We start from the raw sequence: 25,322 nt of genomic DNA on the forward strand, positions 1-25,322 counted from the left end.
GAGGAAACCTGAGAATGAATAAAAATTATGACTAGTAACATGGTATTTAATTTTCAAAGCAGGAGTACATATCTAATGTCTGTATACACTATGCTGTATTACTTTAGTAAAGAGTTAGCGAATGTTTGTCTCAGGACCCTGAAGCTGATATCACACCAGCACTCCTGCGAAGTCGGACGGTAGCGTTGTCTTCCTCTCGGACTTTAGCTTGCTTTTTTCTGGCACAAAAGGGAAGCAGTGTCGACAGCCGACGGTAGGATCCAAAATGGTGCTTGGTTGTGTTCACATCTTATAATATCACGGTGATATTCATAACGTTAGACCTCAAATCATACAAATACATGTTTTATGGATGTTTATTAACTATGCATGAAGACTTAGCAAGTGAAAAATTACTAGAGTGAATATTACCAATATGCACGTAAAAGAACCAGCTGAGCAGGTCCAGACATGTCTTGATTTTTTCTGTATATATTTCTGAAGTAAAGGAAGTGATGAACAGTATATTCAATCTAGAGGAAAGAATAAGATGGTGGAGAAATCCTCAGGTATCCCTCATTGAAAAGTTAAGGAACCTGTCAGCTTGTAGGAAGAGAATTCTTCAGATTTTAAGAACCTAGAACAGGATACTGATTTCATCAATATTCAGTAGACCTAAACCAAAAACTCCAAAGCAAGAAAAAAAAAAAGTATTAGCCATATTTAATCCAAAATCTAATCTTACGGGGCCTAACCTCAACTAAACCCTTCAGGGTTTAACCTAACCATGTGGTTAACCAAACTTAATTCTGTGGTGCGCAACCATATTCTAACCTAATTTAAACTAACCTTCCACCTGCTTCACAAGTTGAATTAACGTCATTGTGTCATTAGCATCACTGGAAAACATTCCATCACTTCTAAATAAGTCCGTCATAGTTGCTGAGATACAAATCAGAGGACGAGTACTGGATGGTAGAAGGCCGTGTGTGTGTGTGTGTGTGTGTGTGTGTGTGTGTGTGTGCAAGACAGACTCGACGCTAGCATCCTATGTCGGAAGATCGAGGATAGACGGTCAATGGAAATATGCTCCTATGTGATATCTGCTTAAACTCACTGAATTTTAGCCTATATGTTGGCAGCGGTAGAGGCGGCTGCAGTTTGTCTTTTCCTCACTAAACTCTTCCAGACTACTGTGGATGGCGACGGCACGCTCATTCCCCCGACATTAATGTTATCTTACCCCGCGTTATGGATTTCTCTACATGTTACACACGGTGGATATGACCTAATTTGCTGGCCCACATACTGCTCTTTAGTAGACACAAAGAAAACCATTTCAGCATTCTAACAAGATACAATAAGTATTCATATTTGCAATGATAACTGCCTATCATATCATAAAGAAGTTGTAACATCAGAGCGTTATCACTAGTTAATTACTTCTGGACAAAGATATTAACATCAGCTACCTGGAGTACATACTGATCACCTGGTATCACCTTTATGATGACGACGAACCTGCCACTGAGGCCATCACCCCTAGCGCATGAAAGACGGCCAAGAGCGGCGGAATAAGGACCCTTGTACGTCGAGAACGGAGTGAACGATGAAAAGTCACCATTGGGTGGCTGCACGTCACCTATGCGAATCTGTGTGTAAAAACACAACATGAACAACAGACTCTTCTCTACCTCGACACGCCAAGTGAATGCTATCTAGATGCCGAGATCCTTTACTCACCTCAATATCGTGGAACCTGAAAGGGCAGCAATTGCGACGAGGAAGGATTTGGACCTCATGAATCACCCGTGTCTCGCCGAGGTCCAGCAGCCACCAGGGTTGTGAATCAGCTACAGCTGAGTGGAACATACTGTCATCCGTCTCGATTGTGTCCACGGCCATAGAAGGTATGTATGACCTGAAATTTGTTTTGTTCGGTATTAAAAGAAAAAAAAATGTTTTCATAAATTCCGAATCCAACATATCAAACTAAAGCTCTTACAAGAAGAGTTGTTGCTGGATACTTGCAAATAAACGCTGCTTGCGGAAGCTGGCTTTCCTGTGGCCACATCCTCCAGGGAATCTTGTGACGGGAACATAAGGAAGGTGTTTGTGGAGGAGGCCGGGCCATAACCTTCTCCGTACAGAGTACATTTGTTGGTGTTGCCTGAAAAAATAAATAAATAAATAAAATAAATAAATAAAATAAAAAAATGTACCGGTACTGCACACCATCTCTTGTGTATGTCAGTAAGTAAATAAGTGAATGAATTTATTGCTTCTAATACATACTGTCGATCCGAAGCTCCGCGAATGGCAGACATTAATTAGATGCTTATCAGCGTGCTTATACTCTAATAACTAATGCCTTTAAGAATACAATGGACAAGGAGAAGACACTATACCTATATCAATTGCTTACAAACAATTACAAAGTAATCTGTAGTATTTCAAACATATACACAATTTTATACAATACTATGATCTAAAAAAATAGCCACAAAATATGTGAATTCAATTAGGTAACAAACAGTGACAAACATAAGATGACAACAGTAATTTACCCTCTCCAGTTTCCTGCTTGCTTTCTTTCGAAGGCATAGCACTGAACTGGAGGATCGGGAAACTCGGGGTATTGAAAACACTGGAAAATAAAACTTATTTATTTCACCTACATGGACCAGAACTGCATGTGGTGTTGTCCTCACATGCAGCGTGAAGCAGCGCTGCGGTGGTGCAGCAGCATCGCATCTAAAACTGTGTGTGTGTGTGTGTGTGTGTGTGTGTGTTTTGTGCTGACATCTGGTGTGACGCAGCGTTGCAGCGGTGCAGCGATATTGCACAATACCGTGTGTGTGTGTGTGTGTGTGTGTGTGTGTGTGTGTGTTTTCCTCACATCTGGTGTGGCGTAGAGTTGTGGCGGTGCCACGCCATCGTATCTAAAACTGTGTGTGTGTGTGTGTGTGTGTGTGTGTGTGTGTGTGTTTCATCCTCAGATTTGGTACTGCAGCAGTGCAGTGCCATCAAATCCACCACAGTAATGAGACACGTCTTATTGGTTTGTGTGTGTGTGTTTTTTTTTTTTTTTTCCGCAATGCGGCGGCGCTGTTACCGGCCTAAACCCTCGGAAGGCTTATGGACCTGATGGTGTCCCTTGTATTGTTCTCCAAAACTCTGCCTCTGTGTTTGCACCATGCCTAGTCAAACTCTTTCAACTCTGTCTGTCAACATATAACTTTCCTTCTTGCTGGAAGTTTGCTACATTCATCCTGTTCCTTAAGAGGGTGACCATTCTAATCCCTCAAACTACCGTCCTACTGTTTTAATTTCCGGGAAATCTAAAGTTTTTTAATATATCCTCAACAGAAAGATTCTTAAACATCTATCTCTTCACAACCTTCTATATGATCACCAGTATGGGTTCCGTCGAGGCCGCTCTACTGATGATCTGTCTTTCCTTACTGAGTCTTGGTCATCCTCTTTTAGAGATTTTGGTGAAACTTTTTCTGTTGCCTTAGACATATCAAAAGCTTTTGAAAGAGCCTGGCACAAAGCTTTGATTTCCAAACTACCATCCTATAGCTTCTATCCTTCTCTCTGTAACTTCACCTCAAGTTTCCTTTCTGACCATTCTATTGCTGCTGTGCACCGTAGACAGTCACTGTTCTTCTCCTAAATCTATTGATGGTGGTGTTCCTCAGAGTTCTGTCCTGTCACCCACTCTCTTCTTATTATTTATTAATGATCTTCTAAACCAAACTTCTTGTCCTATCCACTCCCACACGGATGATACCACCCTGCAGTTTTCCACATCTTTTCGTAGACGTCCAACCAACCCTTCAGGAAGTAAATAGTTCACGTAGGTAAGCCACAGAACGCATAACTTCTGATCTCTCTAAAATTTTTGATAGGGGGCAGAGCAAACTTAGAATTGTTCATTGCCTCAAAAACTCAATTCCTCCATTTATCAACTCGACACAACCTTCCAGACAACTATCCCCTCTTCTTCAATGATACTCAACTGTCCCACTCTTCTACACTGAGCATCCTCAGTCTGATCTTTACTTATAATCTAAAACTGGAAACTTCACATCTTATCTCTAGCTAAAATAGCTTTTATGAAATTAGGTGTTTTGAGTCATCTCCACCAGTTTTCTCACACCCTGTCTCATCGATCCCTCTCCTCTAACTGACTGTCTACAGCCTCTTTCTCATCGCCGCAATATTGCATCTCTTGCAGTCTTCTACCGCTATTTTCATGCTAACTGCTCTCCTAATATTGCTAACTACATGCCTCCCCTCCTCCTGCGGCCTCGCTGCACATGAATTTCTTTCTCTCATCCCTGTCCATTAAATCTCTTTAATGCAAGAGTTAACCAGTATTCTCAGCCATTCATCCCTTTCTCTGGTAAGCTCTGGAACTCCCTGCCTGCTTCTGTATTTCCTCCTCCCTATAACTTGAACTCTTTCGAGAGGGAGGTTTCAAGACACTTATCCTCCATTATTTGATTTTTCCATCTGGAATTCTCTGTGGGACTTGGCATTAAGTGGGCCTTCTTTTTATGCTTTTTTTTTGTTGCCCATGGCCAGTGGCCTTGCAAAAAAAAAATCACTAGGTCTTATTCACTAATGGATTAAACTCAGTTCTGTATTTATATATACATGTAGGGAATTAATGTCTGTCAGGTAATGAAAGACTTGTGTCGTCAGCAGAGAAAACATACCCCTTAACTCAAAATGTTTCCATTTATCTAACCAATAGAAAGCCCAGTTGCACAAAATCTTTCCTCTAAGAAATTGTAAGAAAAAAAATGCAGAAAATCTTTCCTGTAAGAAATTGTAAACATTGTTAGCAAAATACAGTAGACCTGTTTCTGTTAAAGAGTTTGTACGAGATCCGTGTTGGCAGTATTTAGTTAATGTTCTTTTTTTAAAGTAGTTGATTAATCGTAAGCAAACAATCATTTCATATATTTTACTGAAAGTAAGAAATCAGGTGTGTGTGTGTGTGTGTGTGTGTGTGTGTGTGTGTGTGTGTGTGTGTGTGTGTGTGTGTGTATATACACATCAAAGTTCTACAACATGAAACTGGATCTGTTACTCACTGTTAAAGGTGTACTTCACGGCCCTCCTTTCACCACACAGCACACCACACAGCATAGAGAAGGTAGTGCGAAAATCATAGGTCAAACCCATCATGGGAATACAGGTGCTCGGTTGCTCTCTCAAACTGTAAGTTGACTGTGTCCTTGTAGTGTAGAAAACGCTTGCGAAAATTGTTATCCAAATGACAGTAACCTTCGTCATCTTAACCACCTGCAAAATGACAGCAGATTCCGTAACTAAATGCACAACAGACCATCATATTTGATTATTACAAGGTCTTCCAACAAAACCTGGCGATAGAACAAGCAAATTCAGGACCTTAGTCGTCGGCCGAATACTGGGAGGTACTCAACCTTTCTCCTTCCCTCTTCTGAGCTTCTTTCTCTCCACGCACTCGGTGGTGGTGTCGTGCCAATGGCTTATTGCCCATTTAATCAATACAATACCTCTTCTTTTGACAAATATGTATGTTGCTTTAGATGTACAGGGATTTTCAAGACTGTGGCGCTGTTGAAATACTGGCTGTAGTTTTGTACTGATCTATTATATCATTATTATTATTTTTGCTATTATTATTTCTATTATTATTATTATTATTATTATTATTATTAGTAGTAGTAGTAGTATGAAAACAGTGGGTGTCGCACTTCCATGATGATTCATTGTTGAAATTAAAAATTCAGGATGCCATACAATTTGACTCCTACAGTGAAAAACAGCTGATCAATGGAGCTTTTCATTATTAATGGACGTCGCGAGGGAGTCACCATATTTGAAGCATGTGTCGAACGATCCCGTCAAGCTATCATGTCGACTTCCTTTCTGATTAGTCATGCACGTCTCTGAATTAAACATTGAACCAGTAGTCACGCCACTGTCAGGATCTCCCCCCGCCCCCGTTTTTTTTTTTTTTTTTATAATATTGGTAGTGACCATGATTTTTTTTTTTTATACGTACAGTGTTTGTGTGTGTGTGTGTGTGTGTGTGTGTGTGTATCATTAATCCATAAAGAAGTTATCTTGTCTTTGTTTACTTATCTATTTACTATTCAATTGTATGTTTAATTATTGATTTATTATGTGTGTAATAGAATGAACGAATGGACAGACAGATGGCAAATGCAGTTCAATATCAACAAATGCAAAGTACTTAGCGTAGGTAGAGGAAACCCACACAGTAGGTACACAATAAGCAACGAAGCGCTGGTAGGTTCAGGGTACGAAAAAAATTTAGGAGTTATAGTTAGCGCTGAATTCTGTCTAAGAAAGCAATGCATAAAGGCCAGAAACAGGGCAAATAGGGTACTAGAATTAATTTTTAGGAGTGTTAAAAGTAGAAGGCCCAAATTAATATTAAGATTATATATGGCGCTGATCAGACCTCATCCGGACTACGATGTGCAGTTCTGGTCCCCATATTACAGAAAGGATATAGGTCTATTAGAATCAGTACAAAGGAGAATGACTAAAAGGACACAGGGGATGAGGAGTATTCCTTACGAGGCGAGATTGAAGCTGTTAAATTTACACTCTTTATAGAGACGTAGGTTAAGAGGGGACCTGATTGAAGTCTTGAAATGGTATAAGGGCTATAACAAGGGGGACGTAAGCAAAATTCTTAGGATCAGAACAGAACAAGAAATAACGGGTTCAAGCTTGAAAAATTTAGGTTTAAAAAAGACATAGGAAGAAATTAGTTCTCAAAAAGAGTGGTCGATGAATGGAACGGACTTAGTAATCAAGTTGTTAGTGCTAAGACATTAGGGAGGTTTAAGAGAAGATAAGACGGATTTATGGATGGGGATGATAAATGGAAATAGGTAGGCATATTTCATACAAGGACTGCCACGTGTAGGACTGATGGCTTCTTGCAGCTTTTCTTATTTCTTATGTTCTTATGTACAGTATTTCCAATTATCATCCCCATCCATAGATCTGTCTAATCTTCTTTTAAGTCTCCCCAATGACTCAGTACTAACAATCGGATTACTGAGTCCATTCAGTTCATCTACCATTCTAAGTGAGAACCAATTTCTTTCTATCTTTTTTATCTAACTTTTTCAAGCTTGAATCCATTATTTCTTGTTCTATCCTGATTACTGATTCTGGGAATTTTGTTTGTCGCATCCCCTATACCACTTAAATGTCTATATCAGGTCCCCTTTTAACCTACGCCTTTCTAAGAAAAGTAAATTTTAAAAACCTCAGTCTCCTTTCGTGAGGAATATCCCTCATTCCCTGTATCCTTGTTGTTATTCACATTTGTGCTGATTCTGATAGTCTTTCTTTAATATGCAGACCAAAATTGCACAGCATAATCTAGATAAGGTCTGACCAGAGCCAAATAGAATTTTGATATTACTTCGGGATTTCTACTTTTAACACTCCTAAAAATTAGTCCTAACAGCCGATCTGATTCATTTCTGGTCTCTATACATTGTTTTTACAGACTGAGATCAGAGCTAACTGTAACTCCTAAATCTTTTTTTGTTCTCTGAATTTACCAGAGCTTCGTTCTTTATTGTGTGCCTATTGTGTGGGTTTCTTCTACTTAAGCTACATACTTTACATTTTTTGAGACCAAACTGCATTTGCCATCTATCTGTCCATTCTTTCATCCTATCCAAGTCTGCCTGAGAGGCGATGGCATACGAATCTAATTAACCTAATTAACCTATCTACCTTCGTGTCATCCGCAAATTTACTAACATCGTTACTAATCTTGTCCTATCCACTTCTACACTGACGATACCACCCTGCACTTTTCATGTCTTTTTCGTAGACGTCCAACCCTTCAGGTATTAAACAACACGCAGGAAAACCACAGAACACCCGACTTCTGATCTCTAAAATTTCTGACTGGGACAGAATAAACTTAGTATAGTATTGTTCAATGCCTCAAAAACTCAATTCCTCCATCCATCAACTCGACACAACCTTCCAGATAATCATCCGCTCTTCTTCAGTGACACTCTTTTAACTGTTCCCCTTTTCGACACAACATCCTCTGTATGTCCTTAACTTATAATCTAAACTGAAAACTCAACATCTCACATCTAGCTTAAACAGCTTATGTGAAGTTTAGCGTTCTGAGTCGTCTCAGCCAATTTTTCACTCCCCTCTATGTGTAAGGGGGTCCACTCACCTCACCTGGAATCAAAAGTATTTAATCTTATCAACTCCATTCCTCTAACCGATTGTCTTCAGCTTCTCTCTCATCCCAGCATCTCTTGCTATCTTCTATGTTAAATGCTCTTCCGATCTTGCTGACTGCATGCCTCCCTTCCTCCCGCGGCCTCGCTGCACAAGACTTTCTTCTCTCTCTCATCCTTATTCTGTCCACCTCTCTAATGCAGCAAGAGTTAACCAGTATTCTCAATAATTTATCCCTTTCTCTGGTGAACTCTGGAATTCTCTGCCTGCTTCTGTATTTCCTCCTTCCTATGACTTGAACTCTTTCAAGAGGGGAGTTTCAAGACACTTATTGTCCGTCGTTTTATTATTATTATTATTATTATTATTATTATTTATTTATTTTTTTTTTCTATTCGGCAATCTTTTTGGGAAATGGCATCCAAGTGAGCTTTTTTCTTTTTGTTGTTGTTGTTGCTGTTGTTGCCCTTGGCCAGCGGCCCTCTTACATAAAAAAAGAAAAAAAAAAATCCCACTATTTAGATTGTTAATATATATCTAAATTAATGATGATGATAATTTCACATAAACTCAATCAAATTAATATATTCCAAGTCATGTTAAACCGAATTCGTGTAAAAAAAGAAAAAAAAAAAAAGTATAAACAGTCACCCAGACCTGTAATCTCAATTTGAGAGAGGCTATAATGAGAGCGAACGTGAGGAAATTGAAATCTGTGATTTACAAGAAGCAACTCAACGGATCATCATTTCTCGTTGGTTTCACTAGGCCTTCCTTGTGTTGATGTTCATTCATCTTTAAGTCATTATATCTTACTGTTATGATATTAAGATTTTCCCAATGTTCAGCAATAAAGTATCGTGGATTACTGTTCGAGTATTATTTTGCATGGTGAGCAGAAAGAAGCAGGACTCAACACAGGCAGTCGCTGTATAACCACGTCTATCTACACATGATATGCGAGATATCATATCGAATAGATAACTGAGGCGTGGAGTGTTCTTATCGGTTTCCCTAACGGGCAGTTCCTGTCTGGCAACCATGGCGGAGACCTCACTGAATGAAGATGTCAGAGGTATGTGAAACCATCGTGGGTCAGAAATTTCATTCAAGTATAGCACCACGATTATTTTCTTTGAGGTAGCATTGATATGAAAGCTCGGGACCTTTCCATTCCAAACATGCTGCACCATCGCCTTGATTGCTTGTTTGTGGTTGCCTGCATTTCCTCCCTTAGGCAATCCATAGAAAAGCTGAGAAACTAAATACGAGATAAAGCTAAACTAGATGCTCTGCTCTCTTTTTCAGCATCCAGTTCTTTAAATGTATTTGTATCTTCTCTCAACTTAAAGCGAGCATCAACAATGAGCTACAGGACCACTACCAACGCCTAGTGGATGCATATCGTCCTGACCTGAAGGCAGATATACCACCAAGGGAGCCTGTTTTCCATCCCCTGCATCTTTGTCATCTTGCGGAAGAGAGAGAGAAAGACAGAAGGTAGGACATAGTGTATAGCCAGCCAGGAAGTGAAGGAGTGTCAGGAATCAAGAAATGAAGAGGGAACAGTTCTCCTTTCTTTAGTGTCGAGATAAGTGTGCTTGCTACCTAACAGTCACAGCAAGGGAAGATAAATAAAAGTCCAACCTGCTGGCTTGCAATGGCTACTTATAACTGCTAGAAGAAAACCTGGATTTCATATTCTTTCTGTGTATATGACTGAGTATTCCTCTTTCCTTGTGGACTGGAGACATGCAGGTAATAAAAAATCAGCCAGATACTTAGTGCACTATGGAAAAGAGAGCACTGGATTGTGCACAAACATATTTTGGGTCACTTGGTTAAATTATCACTGCTTTAACAGATTTGTCATTATGACTAAATAGGCAAAAGAAATAAACATCATTCAAATGGATCAAAATCCATTACACTGGCTGGCAACCAACTTAAATTATTATTTGGAAATATTGCAAATCTATGAGAAAAACATGATGAGGCATAACTTTTGTAGTGTGAATATCTGCTGACAGTTTTGTATTTAGGTCAGTACTATCTTTAAGTATTTCACAGTAATAAAAATGTGTTTTGTTATGTTATCTTATTCTTTTTTGGGGGGAGGGAATGTATTAGCAACAAAGATATTTAAACTATTCTCCACACAGACAGATCAATGCAGCAGACATTCTGACAACACAACTAAATGAAACTGATGATCACCTGCCTCAACGTGTATTATTGCTGGGGCGGCCAGAGAGCGGAAAAACAGCGCTCCTTGCCCAAATACTGCACTACTGGCTTCATGATAAGGGCAAGGTGAGCTCATATTTTTCGTGATTTTAGAACATGAACTGCTGCATGTAAGCCAGGTGGCTTCTTGCAGCTTCCCTTATTTCTTATGTTCTTATGTTCTTAAAAAAGTACTCTGCAAAATCAATCAAAACATCTTATTGCCTTAACGGACCAATTTATGCCAGTTAATTTTTATTATTACAGATGATGGGTATGAAAAAATTTGACTTCCTGCTGGCCTTTCAATGTCTAGTACTGGGGAGTCACTCAGATGGCAAAACAGCCATTGATCTTGAGAAACACATGTTAGATCACCTCCCCAAATCTGTAGAGAAGCATGGTGAGGAGGTAGTACAACAAACAATGAGGAAGGCCAAAGTACTCATCATTATTGACTCTCTGGACTGTCTGGCAGAGAGAGCTCTAGAAGTGGTCACTTCTCTCAGTTCTTGGACTGACAGCTCTGTGCTTTTTTTCTGTCGGTATAAATTTATGAAAGAAAATCATTTTGATCTTTTTCAATCTGATGAAATCAAGGACTATTTAGTGTTGAAACTTTGGGGTGGTTTGTCTTTTAATCCATTTGAAACTTTAGAAAACTCCATTGAAAATATCTCTGAGATTGGTGGTGTGTTTTCTGATAAACTGTTAAAAGATTACTGCAAAAAACTTTGCAACTGCAGAAATATAAATTTTGAAAAATTCTGGAATTACTATACTGAAATTCTAAAATACTTATCATTAGATATGAGGAAACCATTCAATATTCATATAGCAATGGAAGCATTTTGTCATCATATTGAACTAGATGTAAAAACACAATCTGAGTTTTACGGGAAATGGTTTGACATTTGCTTAAAAACTTACAGAGTTACGCTTGATGGGTCTGATTATGATAAAACAGAAATGATTATGGCAGGAACACCTCTTTTGACTAGACTAGCTTATAAAGCTTTCAATTCCAGTAAAGAATATCTTTCCAAAGAGGATATCCAAGAAAACCATGAGATGGTGCCTTTCTTCACCCACTTCTTGATGCCTCACTACAATCCTCAAGGCAATGTTGAGAAGTTCACATTCAGAATAAATGCTCATATGCTATTCTTAGCAGCCAAGCAAGCAGTTACTGAAATAGAGTTAGGCATAAAAAATGTGAAGGATGTATTAAATGATGAAGCTTTTAAGAAACTTCAATTGCTATTGCTCATGGTCTTAGGCATAGCCAGAGGGAGCAAATGCTTTGATGAAATAAAGGAACAGGCTCTCATAATTGCAAAACTTAATTTGGAAGACCATGTTACAAGGATATTTAATGATCCTATCATTAACTATGCAGTTAATGTTCTAAGTGAAGTGAAATTATTCTCAAAAACAGGTAATGACTTTGATGATTTTGCAAGAAAGTTAATGGATTGTTTACGACCCAATAATTGGAGCATTGTGGATGGAAATATGCACCCAGAAGCATTTAGGACCTTGTGTGAATGTGGACATGATAACAAAGATCCTGATAAATGTAAACCTCAGAGGCTAAACATTATTCTCTCTGGCTCCCACACTGAAATGCCAGGGCTTCATGACATCTTGAGAGCACTGAAGAATTGTGATATGAGAGTTAACTTTAGCAATTATCACAGTTTTCTTAATGATGAAGGAGAGTTTCCACTTGATGATGTTATATCTGCACTGCAAAGCATGGGAGAAGCATTCATTACCAGTAAGAGAGGACCATCCCTTGCCAGCTTCAGTGGATATCTTGAAAATATAAAAAAGTTTGATACTTATCCAGCCACAAGGCGTGTATACAAGATCAGTTTGCGTATCTGTAACAACAGAAATTATGAAGATTTACGTGAGTTATGCAAAGTCAGCCACAAGCTCAGACAGGTGATACTGCGCATCTCACATAAAGCTGATATTAATGTCAGGAAGCTTAAAGAACTTCCTGCAAGTATAGCCAAATTAACAGTTTACCTGGAGGGCTATACTGACAATGAGGCAGAGCAAGCAATCAAAATTTGGAGATCCATCCAGGGAACAACTCAGAGAGAGGTCAGGGACTTGCGTTTTTGGGTCACTGATGAGAGAAGAATGACTTTTGAAGGAGTCAAGAAAATAATTCAAGCTCATCTCCCAGGTACTAAGATAGAACTGTCTCTAGAACAACCTGTTGAGGATGATCATATAAATGATATTAAAAACCTACTAGACCAACTAAAGGAAAATAATTACATAATCAGATTTTTAGGTTCATACAAATACCAAAGGTTTGATTTGACAAAGAAATCAGAATAAGTTTTCTTAATTTCTCCAGTCTTGTGTTGGATGCCAGAGGAAGAAAATGCACTACATAAAGAAAGAAATGACCAACATCCACTATAAAAATGTTTCTTGTAGTAATATTGAATATTTCTTAAATTTTAAAACAATTATTTCCTATCCATGTTCAAGCCAGTGATTCTGTAAAACACTTACATGTGCTGTTCTCAGTAGCTTCTTTCATTACTAATCCTAGATTGTATTCAGATGTACTCATATCATAGTGGATTCTCAAGAATCACTGGAAGTAATAGTTTCCCTGTTATGTAATTTCTTATGCTGTAGTGTGTAACACACTCCAAGTCAGTTTACAAAAAATGCCTCATTACTTTTATGATGTAAGTACATATAATCCTTATAGTTACCAGGGAGTTCTTATGCTGAATAATTTTAAAGTTCCTCTTCAATTGTTTCAGCAGTATATAATGTACTATTATGATGTATTATCATGTGACCATTAAAATGCTATTTATAAGTGTGTTTGAAGAAGCCATGCAATAGCTATTCAGGCATGTGTGTTAGCAGTTTACTATTATTATGTTTATTTATTATGTAGTTTGAAGAACTTCATTCCTCATTATATATATAATCTTAAGGTTCTCTTCTGTCACAAGAATGTTACTAAATCAGTAAATATTACTACTGGCAAAAATCTACCTTCATTCTGTCCTTCCATCTTTTAATAAGTGACCTTTCTTTCCAGTAAGGACTAGCATATATGTACATAAACCCCTACATGTTTGAGAGAGAGAGAGAGAGAGAGAGAGAGAGAGAGAGTGTTTGTACATACTTTAGGCTATGATAGTTCATTAATTCCATGTTGAAAATACTCTATACACATATGCTGTGTTTTGCTTTATTTTGTGAAAAATTAACATGTAAGTTGCGTGTTGTGGGAGCTGCTTGCCTGGGTGGGCCTCTGCCTCCTTCCTTCCCTCCTTGGCTTGGTGTGTACTTGAGTGGCACTGCACAACATTAAATGATCATTTTTTGTGTACAGTTTATGCAGTCAAAGCCTTACAGGAAACAGCAAATGACAGATTAAATTTTTGTATGTGTCAGTGAAGAAAATGCACAAGTAACACAACAATACAGCATATAAAAATGAAGGAAATATTTATAGAAACTATTAATTAGTAATAAATGGCAGATTTTGTTTTGTCTTCTAATATTTGATATCAAGTAACTTTGAGAACTGAATTGTGGTATGGCAACCGAAGCAATTATGAGTTAAAAATTTTATTTGAAAATTGATTTGTTCAAAAGGGGAAGTGTTCGGTAACCAACATTACACTATACAGTGGCTGTTAAGTGTTACTATTTAAACATATATGGCAACTCACTGCAACTGTCTTCCCTTCAACACCCAACAGTTTAAGTCTTGACAACTAAGTGACAGGCCTTGTCAATGAGCTGACTGACTGCTGAAGTGTATCTTTTTGCTACAGTGAAAATGACTTTCACATTCAGTAACAATGAGTATTTGGACATGATATTTATGTGATGATATTCATGACATGATATTCATTCTGTGAAAGGAATCCCTGGACTGCAGCAGCAGTATACAGACACAGGTACTCAAACAGAAGACACCCAGATAGCAGAGTATTCTACAGTGTCAGCCTCTCTGTGAGAGATGTTTCCCTGGTACTTCTGCAGCAGCAGAATGTACTGGAGCAGCTCAAGATGGTATCATCTGGATGACAATATGAAGCCCCACCATCAGTAATACCAGTACAAGAATACAAATACAAATACATAAATACATAAAGGGGAAAAATTAACAGAACATAGCACTATTTGACATCACTTAGCAAGAACATCATACAATCTAAAGGGAAATTTACAGGAGTGGTGGGAGCACCTGGCAGTCATCAAGAAGCTTGTGAGTTGTCATGTATGTTTAAAAAGTAGCACTTAACAATAAGTTGAAGAGAGAGAGAGGGTTAGAAAAATTGTCCCTGTACTCTCTCCACATTTTAAAGGATAATAGAGATACAACAAAGGGACTGAGCATCCAATCCTCTCTATTTTCATTCCTATTACAACTTGCATTAGCCACCACCTCTTATGAGAAATGCAATGAGATTTTTTTGTGATGTTGGAGTGATACACTGGGTGTCCAACCTTTGTTTTTGTGAGCATTCTTTGCAAAATAGACGGAGTCTTAAAAATAAAAATTCCACTTTTAGTTCCTTATTTTACTATTCCTCCATTACAGTAATGAAAATACACATAGAGTAATGGTATACTACTCCTAATGTTGTCCATGTTTACAAGAAAAGTGAAAGCACAATATCAGAGTTTGGTGTTATCACAATGACACATCTGCTTACTGCCTGGGATGAGCAGAGCAAATAGATAAATATATACTTTCATTAGTGTAAATATCATAAAATTTGCAGAGATGTATGTACAAATATACATAAACTGTGATTACCTTCAGTCTGGCAGGAACAAGACAGGGGACCAGCATCTGGATTGCTCTATCAAGACACTGACTAGTTAGCTCCACACTACTGGGGAATAAGGGGAAGAAAGGGGCAATACACTATGGACGTTTGTCATGTGGAACACTGCAGATGATGGGTAAAAAATCTACTTTTTTGCTCTTTTGTACTGGGGCTATTTACAAAGAAGTGTCTCTTTCACTGTCCTCCCCAATCTGACTTCTATATACTGAACACTTAACCTAAAATAAATACAGGATTTTAATACCCTGCACAATTTACATGTATTCTTTGTCAGTGTCAGTCTCTCACAGAGAGAGAGAGAGAGAGAGAGAGAGAGAGAGAGAGAGAGAGAGAGAGAGAGAGAGAGAGAGAGAGAGAGAGAGAGAGAGAGAGAGAGAGAGAGAGAGAGAGAGAGAGAGAGAGAGAGAGAGAGAGAGAGAGAGAGAGAGAGAGAGAGAGAGAGAGAGAGAGAGAGAGAGGAGAGAGAGAGAGAGAGAGAGAGAGAGAGAGAGAGAGAGAGAGAGAGAGAGAGAGAGAGAGAGAGAGAGAGAGAGAGAGAGAGAGAGAGAGAAATGATGACTGCAATTCACAATGTAAATAATGAAAAAAAAAAACATTTGTTGGCATGAATAATAGCAAACTCACAAAATTTCAACTGATGCACACCATTCAAAGAAAATAAGAAACCTGGACAGAGGAATAAAGGAAAGATCTGGAAACAGTCTTCACAACAAAATTAAAAAGAGCTGACAAATATGGAGTTTGAAATATATGCAACCAAATACTAAGTAGCGGCTGTAAAAACAAAGAAAAGTGAAAAAAATACATAAACAGGAAAAAGCAAAATAAATAAGAAAATAAAGTGGTCAGGAAAATACAGAACAGAGCTAAAGGGTATATTAAAAAGGAAAACAAATTAGTTACATGAAATAAAGAGCCTGATTGAGAACATAAGAAAAAACATGAAAGATAAATGTAATCAAATAACCAGATATGACAGAATATGAACATACATGAGAATAAGAAGAAAAAAGTTCCACAATTATAAAATGGAAACTGGTTAAAAACAACACTGTAATTTATAGAAAAGGTTATAATACTGGCAGTTTGGAACAGAGAGAGAGAGAGAGAGAGAGAGAGAGAGAGAGAGAGAGAGAGAGAGAGAGAGAGAGAGAGAGAGAGAGAGAGAGAGAGAGAGAGAGAGAGAGAGAGAGAGAGAGAGAGAGAGAGAGAGAGAGAGAGAGAGAGAGAGAGAGAGAGAGAGAGAGAGATCAGGAAGAAGTTGATAATAAGTAACAATAACTTATAAATGTGATCTGAGCACTGCAGAGGGCTCTCTATTTACGGTGTTTCCGCCTTGCACCCTGGGGCTTGGAGGCACCTGGAGCAATGCAGAGCTTGCCACCTTGGAGCTCTGGGTTGCTATTCACTGTTGACAGGGCCTCCATGTGAGCCATCACATCGCTCACCTGTGACTCTAGCTCTAGGATCCTCTGCAGATGTGGAATAGGAGAATGGGAGAAAGTAAGATGAGAAATGAGATGGAAGGCAAAAAAAAAGGAAATATATGAAGTAAAAGTATAGGGAAGGAATGCATTAGGAGTGTATGCAAGAGAAAGGAAAGGAAATAGGAAGGAAATATGTGACAAAAGAGAAGATAAATAGTGAAAAAGGAGGGAAAAGGGGTATAATGCTTGTGTTAGTTTATATTAAAAAAGTTCATACTGAATGGGAAAAAAATGTAGGAAGCAAAATCAGCTTAACTATATTGCTTTCACTTTCTGTAAGGATGTTGGTTAAGAAAATGGGATATGAAAAAGTAAATAAATAAATAAATAAAAATAATAATAATATTTATTATTCCCTGAGAAAAGAGTTCTTCAAGAAGCTACTGAATAACAAGAGACTAATCTTAATTCTAATTTTGTATTCTGTTATTTCTTATATACATAAGCAATCATTGAAAGTAAAAATATGAAGCAAAAATACCTACAAAAGAATAATAAAAGGCCCTGACTACTCCGACTTTGAAGAAAGAGAAAGAAAAAATGTTTTCTAGTAATGTGCCATTATCCTTTTAACATGCAGTTCAAGATGTGCTAGAAAAAATTTATATTTATACTCCATAACTCATGTTCCATTAAGAAATATGTTCAATACAAAATCAAACCTAATAATGTAATGGTAATATTAACTGAGAGATGAGATGATGATCATTCCTCAATAGTTCTAGCACAATGAACTTAGCAACAAAATTATCCCTTTGATCGATTCCTCAATATATAAATAAGCAGGTGACAACTCAGGTCACTGCTAATGTGCAATATTCTAACACAAATCAAATCTAACACACGGGACTAATTTGTTTGCAAGTCATACTGTAATGTGGGGACTTAAAACCCTAATGCAGAGATGGGCCACAAAAAGCTGCAGAGAAGTCTGTAACACAGGATAGGGTAACACTAATGCATGTGGTGTAAACAGCCCTCTGCTGTCTCTGTCACCCACAGTGATGGTATATTAGTGACTGACCAGGGAAATGGTTGGGCTGCAGCAGCTGCTGGTGTTGCCACCACCCACAGTGATGTTAGTTTAGTGACTGACTGGGGTGATGGATAGGGCTACAGCTGCCACCACTACCCACAGTGATGCAAGTTTAGTGACTAACTGGGTAGAAGGGCTGGGCTACAGCAGCTGCTGCCACCCATTGTGATAACAGTTTATTGGCCAGGATGTAACAGCTGCCATTGCTGCTGCCACCAATATCCATAGTGATGCTAATTTAGTGATTGACTGGGGAGAGAAGCAAGAAGCAGCAGCAGCAGCAGCAGCAGCTGCTGCTGTTGCTGCTGCCACCTAATGTGATATCAAAAGTGAGCATTTATCAGATGCATGTGTAAACAATGGCTCAGCATTAATTTTTGCTGATTGTTTCTGAAATAACTGGTTATCCAGGATCAGTAGTAGTATTTAGCATTTTCTACAAGTATTTTAAAGATAATGAGGAAGAGATTTAGTCAAGAATATATATAATGTACAAAAGGAATACGACATGAATAAACAGTGGCTCAGTGTAGTTTTTTAATGACTGTTAATGTAATGTTTTTTGTTCATAATTTTTTTTATGTTTTGTGAAATTCTATGTATATATTTGTTACCTTCAGTTACATCCATAAAAATTTTTAATGTTGTGGGTACCTGGGAAAAGTTTTATTTAAATTTTGGGGGATCTGTCTCAGACTGGCTAGAACCATAGTCATTTTCTGCTATTGTGAATTACAACCAATGTGGAGTGTCAGTGGAACCTCATCCCATGTTAGTGCCAACTTAACTGTACCTAGAAAACAGGGGTGCTTACCTGATCCTTCTGCTCAATAGTAGTCTGCAAGTTCACCACTTTAGACACCCACTCCTGTTTCCCCTGACGTAAGGAAATGTTGAGTTGCTGCTCTGTTTCCAGATCCTTGGTCAACTGCAACATACATTCTTTTTAGTGGGACTAATTCTACATTAAATAATGATCTACTAATTTTCAGAAAAGTGCCATCAATTCCTCATAAGAAACTTCATACTTCTCTTCATAGATTTTCCTGTCACATTTAACTAAATTAAGATGGAGAATCTGCTGTCTTATACCTTTGTAACTTTCTGGGCCATTTGTTGTAGCTTCTTGTCTTGTGCTTGTTTGTCTCGTGTCACAGCAGCCAGATCCTGCTTCACCTTCTGAAACTCTTCTCCAAGCTTCTTAGTCTCTTCTCTGGATTCTTTAGCCTAAAAATGTCAATGAAATGGTTTCATAAAATAAAATTTAATTAACACTATCCAGTAAATACACCCCATGGGTGTAGTAATAAGCAGAAATTATTAAAATTTTCTCAGGGAAGCATTCACTTTAATAAAGGCACACAGTCACAGACATTAATATACAATGACTGAAAGCAATGGTTGATATATGACTATTGGAGAAAGTTTTTGCAAACATACACACATCAACCAAAAACTGCAGACTCATAACCATTCAACATTCCACCACTTTTTTCATAACCAATAATAATAATAATCTATCTGTCTATCTGAGGGCAGCAATCCCACATAGGGTGGACCGGACATAGCACCACACACAAACAAACATCATTCACACCTAGCTCTGTCAGCTCCTGGTGGAAAGGGAAAGTCTCATGGACCCCCATACTACATCCTAGGAGCTTGGGCATAGCATACTTGGCTTCATCCTTCCACAGTAAGGCCTGACAACATACACTGGTTTGCCCCTGCCAGTTCATGAGACCATTTCCTGCCCTGCATCTACTGTAATCTTTAGAACACAGCAGATGCAGGGTACTTCCTACAAAGTGCCCCTCATCTTAAATGGGTTCATAAGCCAATGAGCCCCACCAGATGTGTCCACACTCACTCCCAGGGGTTGATGAGACAGCATAATTTTTATGCATTCACCACCATCACTCTCAATTCACTTCTATCACACACAGTTGTTCTTTCTTGATGTACAATCACCCTTCTCTCATTCAGTGCTCTCTTCACATGGTTCATCTACTCCAGACATGGCCCTCCTCTCAACCTTTCATAGTACACACCTGCACTCATTATTATTTTTACAAGTTTTCTCTCCACATGCCTAAAACTATCTTAACCCATATTGATCTGCCTGTCCTACCAACTCTCTCAAAATACCAGTTCTTTTTATTTCCTCCTGTCTTATTCTGTCCCTCCATGTTAATTCACTCATACTCCTCAAACACTTAATTTCCATAACATTCAAATGTTTTTCTCTGCTAATAATAATAATGACAATCAAAATATTAATACATAAAAAATTACAATTAATAAAGGTTAAAGTCTTATTTAGCATTTTATGGTATTTCAAACATTATCTGAAACAAAAGCAGAGAGAACAAGAACAATAAGAAATATGTATCGAGATGGCAGTCAAGGGTACCCCAAATCCAGCAGGGCCTTGGTAATGTGTCAGACTCATATTTATCTTTGAGTGTATAGCCAGAATTAATTCCCTGGCTATTTCTGAGTTTCCATGATGCAACAAAGTAGGGCAAGACATATTTACCATGTGTCACAAAACATAGTGATGCAATCTAATGTTTAAATGGAAAGTATTAACCTAACCTCTAACAATTTCTGTGTAAGTTCCCTTCAACATGGATCAATTCCACTGATTTTGTGTACCTAATTTATTTCATTGCAGATTTGTGTCTAGCACAGAGAAAAAGGACAGACAACATTGCTCTAAGTATCAGTCTGCACAATACAATATGTAGGACTCACCTCCTGCAGAGCATTTGCCTGTGCCTCTGCTATTTTGTTTTCAAAGAACTGTCTCTGAGACTCAAGCTGTGTGGAAAGCAGATGAGTGTATTCAAGCTGCAAGGCTGTCAGTTTTTCCTCCCCTTGCATTACTTCCTCCTTGGTGTCGGCTACAGGAGACATTCGCTCGTAGGATACAACCTGTTCATGTTAACAAAAATTACATACTGGATCTCTCTTTCTCCAAAATCAGAAATTAGAAACAGAAAGGTGCATGGATACATTTTTTTTACTGATTGTTTGAGGAATTTACATATCAAGAAGAGGTGTATGACAAATGACTAGAATGCCTTATGAGATATTCTATATGACATGGATAATTTAATGGATAGAACTGAGGCACTGGAAAAAAAGTTATGCTAGTTGTTAAGCATTGTGGTATATAGTGTAATATGAATAGACCTGAAGAAAACAAAAAGTAATATGGATGAAGGATAGATAAAATTAGTTTTCATGGCAGTTGGAAAGGCACTTGGAAAGACAAGTACACTATGAGACATACATGTAGTGAAACAGGAAAACATAACATTACCAATGCCAGATTTCCTAATGCTAAGTAACTGGCCACACTAATCCCACAACTCTATTACCTTTCCATCACCCTCACTCTGCAGGAGGCGATGCACATAGTTGTCTCTCACGTAATCCCACACCCGGTTGTTTCCCACTTGCAGTGAGAATACATGATTGGTTTCCATGAAATGCCTGAGGGTAGACAAGGACAATTGGTCATCTTTGAGAGAAAAGGAACGATTAATGCTACATATATATTTATATTACTGAGATAAAAGGTTTTAAAGCATGGCATGTAATCAGGTTTCCTGTTTGAAATAAGTTCATATTTTGTGAATGTCATAGATATAATCATTACTTTGAAGGGCTCTACGTATACTTTGTAAGGCCTGGAATGATGCTGTCTGAGTAATTATCTGCCACTACAAGATTTTTGCCAATTTTTCCAAGTGCTGACCATATAAAAATATTCTAAAAGTTCATTCATCCTAAAAAAACTCTGATGTCATAAGTGTGGCTCTTAAAAATACTGTATATAATCTACAGGCTCAAAAATCTTACCCTATATCACAGAAGAGGTTTAGTGGTGTCCTTAATTCCATAAAAATTCAAATTATATATGTGATAGCTTTTCTATAATAATGGGAGTTTTAGTCATGCAAATTTTGTCTTTGTACCTTATAGCCTGCCACATGATGGAAGTTTTTGAGAAACAAAAATTTTTCAATATATTTTTTAATATGAAAAAAAAATTAAAGGTACTGAAAGATTTCTGAGGCATTACCAAGATGATCCTTATACACAACATGAAAACTCTTTGTCTCACAAAAAGTTTAAAATTTTTTTAAGTCTGTGGCTTTTTTAATGTTTGTTAGAGTCAGCCTTGTGATTTCTGAGGAGTTTTGAGGAGATAATAATTTTGACTGATTTTTAAAGATCCTTTATAATTAGCTTAAAACCTGAAAGCTACACAATCTCAGACCCACACACCTGTGAGCATGTCCCCCAACATAGCGGCCACAGCCAACATGGCCACAGATGAGGCAGATCCAGAGTGAGTCTGCTGATCCACACAGGGAGCACCTCTGGTCAGGGATCTCCTCTGGGGTCTGGCAGTAGCGACACACAGGGCAGCTGGAGACACACAGTGAAGTTATGTTCTTGTTATCCAGAAGCAGAAAAGCATGCACTTCATAAATCATCTATGGTGATAAAATAGAAAAGTTTCACAAACATTTTATGGAAATTTTTTAGTGCAAGCAATTTTATTCATGAATTAGTTTTACAATAGCTGGTACATTATTGTTCCATGGAATAAAGAGCAAGTTTGTCTGGAAAAAAATATATAATGCGAAACTACATATTCATTCTTACAAGTATCAAATAAAGCAATGGAAAGTCCATGTGCAAGGTGCTTCCCTTGTGTGTCCTCTTGGGTTGCTGTACAGGTTATCATTTTTGAAATCTGGTTATCTTTGTGATAAACATGCACTGTGAAGCACAACTGACTGGGAAGCTACTCTGTTATTACACTGCAATGCAAAGCCACTTGAATCAAGAATTTCAGTGTTATCCAGTGTATATTTTATGAATCTTTACCATTTGATACTTGAATTGATTACATTGAATTTTCTTAAAAGTAAAATTTCTCAATACTGACATCATTTACTTCCTAAATATTTCACATGATGGTAACACTGCTTATCCTCCACAATACATAACATCATGAAGATATAAGCATACAGAGCAGCGCAGTCTCTTATCCAATTAAAATAATCTTTTGTGAATTTATCTTCATGGCCCAAAACTACCCTAAACCCTACACAGAGAATAATAAAAGGAAAAAAAAATCAAGTGCTCCATTGGTAAAAAGGTCATAATCTTGAAAAAATCCAAATATAAAACTATATAAGGTTGCAGTATTAGTGAATAAAACTAAAGATTAAGCATGTAAGGTATTGAACAGTGTTAATCATAAATTCAAGTACAAAAATAATAAAAAGCATGAAACATTCTCCATAAACATTTATACACCTGCAAAACTAAAAGACTGCTTTAATAAAAAGAAACACAATGTTGCACAGGACCAACTGTTGCTCTTAGCTTGTGAGACACTGACAACACTGACACAACGTCCTGCATGGGACTTACACGAGTCCCTCATCCGCATGGCGCCTGCACACCACCCACAACAAGAGAGCCAAACTTAGTTTATTTTCATGCACAAATTGAGCAAAAAGTCTGAGGTATGGATGCTACATCACTGTTAAGTATTAGTGAATGTTTCATTTTTCTTTTCTTGTGGTATGAATTAAGCGTACCTGACACTTTTTATTGAAAACTTTTGCCAACTTAACATTTACCAAATTATAATGCTCTAAGCATTATGGCAAAACTTACAAAATCTCAATAATTTCAATGGTAAAAATGTATTCAATTTCTATTAAGGAAAATATAAAAAAGGCATTATCATAAGTAAAACAATTCAATTATATAATCTTTCTGCAGCAAGTATGTGATGACACCTACATTATACAATTACCACTACAAAGAGAACTATTCAAGTTACACACAACACTAAAGAAAGCTATCCTCTCCTGGTCAGGGGTAACATCTTACTGTGGCCCGAGATCCTCACCTGGTGTCGCCCCATTTTGCCAGACATTCACCATGGAAAGAGTGGTTGCACAAGATGGTCAGGATACCATCCACTGACTCATCCATCCTCTCTAGACATACAGGACAGTTGGGCAGCTCTGTGTGGCCTGATAAAGGAGAAATGGTCCACCTATGAATTTTTCTTCCAGTACACTCAGTCAACCTCCTTCCATGTGATGTTGACTTTTCAGTTATATTTCATAAAATCACCCAGAAGACAGTCATCACCTTCTGGACTAACACGCACACACAAAGTACACCTATACAGTACTCCCTTCAAGTTAACAGGTTTAAAAGTATGCAAATTTGAGGCACAAGGAAAAAAAAAAACCTGAAGATTAAAAGAACTCAAAATCTTGAAACAGGCATCTTCCATGCAAGGTGATATTAGGAAAATGTGTGTGTGTGTGTGTGTGTGTGTGTGTGTGTGTGTGTGTGTGTGTGTGTGTGTGTGTGTGTGTGTGTGTGTGTGTGCAAGGTTTAATACAAAAACTGCATTTCCATTACAGTAAAGCTACCATGAAAAAATTTCTTACCAGGAATGGGGAGACCACCATTCTCTGACTCCTTGGTTGTCTCCACTCGAGCCACGTACACCAGCCGACAAATGTCTTCCTCGATGCTATTAAAACACTGGCCATTGAATGTGTTGTAGAACATGTCAGCATCACTCTGCAAGAAAGAAAAGTGATGGTTTATTTGCAGATATTACCAACATATTACCAATTTATATAAAGAGTATTAATATAAAGACTATCTATATAAGAGTATTAATCTGCACACATTACATTTAAAAAAACTGACACCTACTGTGCAAAGAGAAGTGGATTTACATGCTGACCTGTGTCCTGAACTTGATGAGAACCATATATTGGTTAGGTGTTGGGTCCCTGATGATGCGCATGTTCTGGATGACTGAATAGCATGGAGCAGTGAACTGCAGTAGGTCATGGATGGTCAAAGCAGTAGGCACAGCCAGCATACACAGCATCTCCGACCGCAGCTCAGACTCATCCAGGCTTGTCTTTGTGCTGTGTGAAGGAGGGAACAATGACGAGAACTCACACTGCTTCAAGAAGGGAGCAAAATACAGTAGTCTCATCATCTGCATTGAGCTCTACTGACGCACTTTTCTTTGTAGAGATGGAGGATGCCATGAGTCACGTCCACCATGGGGTTGCCAGAGACAAAGGTGACTCGGTCCTTGATGGGACGGGAGCGTCGGCCACTGCTGCTGCCATCCTCTCCTAGCCCTGGGGTGCCTGAGGGGAAATTGAAACCTGTTAAGGTTATGAGAGTGTTACTTCTCACGCCAGGAAACTGTGGTGAGACTGAGTCAAACTTGTAATATTTTAAGTGTAAGTCACTGAGCCATTCAGCTCACCCTAAAGAAAGGAATTTCTTGTTTTACATATTTGCAGGATGTTGTGGAGATCAAGCACAGAACTACACCTTTTGTTATTGTTAAGTTGCTTGTATGTTACCTCTTCTTCCACCAGAGCAGACTTG

At 38.0% G+C, this 25,322-nt stretch overlaps 2 protein-coding genes and 1 long non-coding RNA gene across 8 annotated transcripts in view; 1 reads left to right on the forward strand and 2 right to left on the reverse strand.

The window, feature by feature from the left end:
- Positions 1 to 32: 32 nt before the first annotated feature.
- Positions 33 to 5,636, reverse strand: LOC135097469 (uncharacterized). The gene is made up of 4 exons (XR_010265734.1): positions 5,407 to 5,636; positions 5,088 to 5,298; positions 1,723 to 2,149; positions 33 to 1,631 (listed from the first exon to the last, which is right to left on the reverse strand). It is a non-coding gene; the product is annotated as an uncharacterized LOC135097469 (long non-coding RNA).
- A 3,520-nt stretch (positions 5,637 to 9,156) lies between these two features.
- On the forward strand, positions 9,157 to 24,987 carry LOC135099988 (uncharacterized). 2 transcript variants are annotated; one of them, XM_064002790.1, is made up of 4 exons: positions 9,157 to 9,316; positions 9,594 to 9,741; positions 10,404 to 10,554; positions 24,955 to 24,987. In XM_064002790.1, exons 1-4 carry the CDS (start codon positions 9,283 to 9,285, stop codon positions 24,970 to 24,972), a joined length of 351 nt encoding a protein of 116 aa, XP_063858860.1. In that variant the 5' UTR covers positions 9,157 to 9,282; the 3' UTR covers positions 24,973 to 24,987. The 2 variants fall into 2 exon arrangements, with proteins under 2 accessions (XP_063858860.1, XP_063858859.1); XM_064002789.1 differs by lacking the exon at positions 24,955 to 24,987 and adding an exon at positions 10,735 to 13,501.
- The window catches only part of LOC135099990 (BRCA1-associated protein-like), a 54,693-nt gene continuing 45,555 nt past the window's right edge, over positions 16,185 to 25,322 (reverse strand). For 3 of the 5 annotated variants that reach the window (XM_064002795.1, XM_064002793.1, XM_064002791.1), the window contains exons 4-13: positions 24,943 to 25,093; positions 24,655 to 24,844; positions 24,350 to 24,485; positions 23,794 to 23,920; positions 22,146 to 22,289; positions 21,233 to 21,347; positions 20,604 to 20,783; positions 18,939 to 19,073; positions 18,661 to 18,774; positions 16,500 to 16,795 (exon numbers count right to left, since the gene is read on the reverse strand). In XM_064002795.1, the coding sequence (XP_063858865.1) occupies positions 16,640 to 16,795; positions 18,661 to 18,774; positions 18,939 to 19,073; positions 20,604 to 20,783; positions 21,233 to 21,347; positions 22,146 to 22,289; positions 23,794 to 23,920; positions 24,350 to 24,485; positions 24,655 to 24,844; positions 24,943 to 25,093 (1,448 nt within the window). In that variant the 3' untranslated portion in view covers positions 16,500 to 16,639. Of the gene's footprint in view, positions 16,796 to 18,660; positions 18,775 to 18,938; positions 19,074 to 20,603; positions 20,784 to 21,232; positions 21,348 to 22,145; positions 22,290 to 23,793; positions 23,921 to 24,349; positions 24,486 to 24,654; positions 24,845 to 24,942; positions 25,094 to 25,322 lie in introns of all 5 variants that reach the window. The other 2 variants (XM_064002794.1, XM_064002792.1) reach the window with 2 other exon arrangements.

Source organism: Scylla paramamosain, chromosome 4, assembly GCF_035594125.1.
Source record: "Scylla paramamosain isolate STU-SP2022 chromosome 4, ASM3559412v1, whole genome shotgun sequence".
NCBI lineage: Eukaryota > Metazoa > Arthropoda > Malacostraca > Decapoda > Portunidae > Scylla > Scylla paramamosain.

Coding starts and splice junctions, on each gene's coding strand:
- LOC135099988 (XM_064002789.1), top strand. CDS start 9,283: ATGGCGGAGACCTCACTGAATGAAGATGTCAGAG. Junction 9,317..9,593: donor ACTGAATGAAGATGTCAGAG/GTATGTGAAACC, acceptor CTCAACTTAAAG/CGAGCATCAACAATGAGCTA. Junction 9,742..10,403: donor GAGAGAGAGAAAGACAGAAG/GTAGGACATAGT, acceptor TTCTCCACACAG/ACAGATCAATGCAGCAGACA.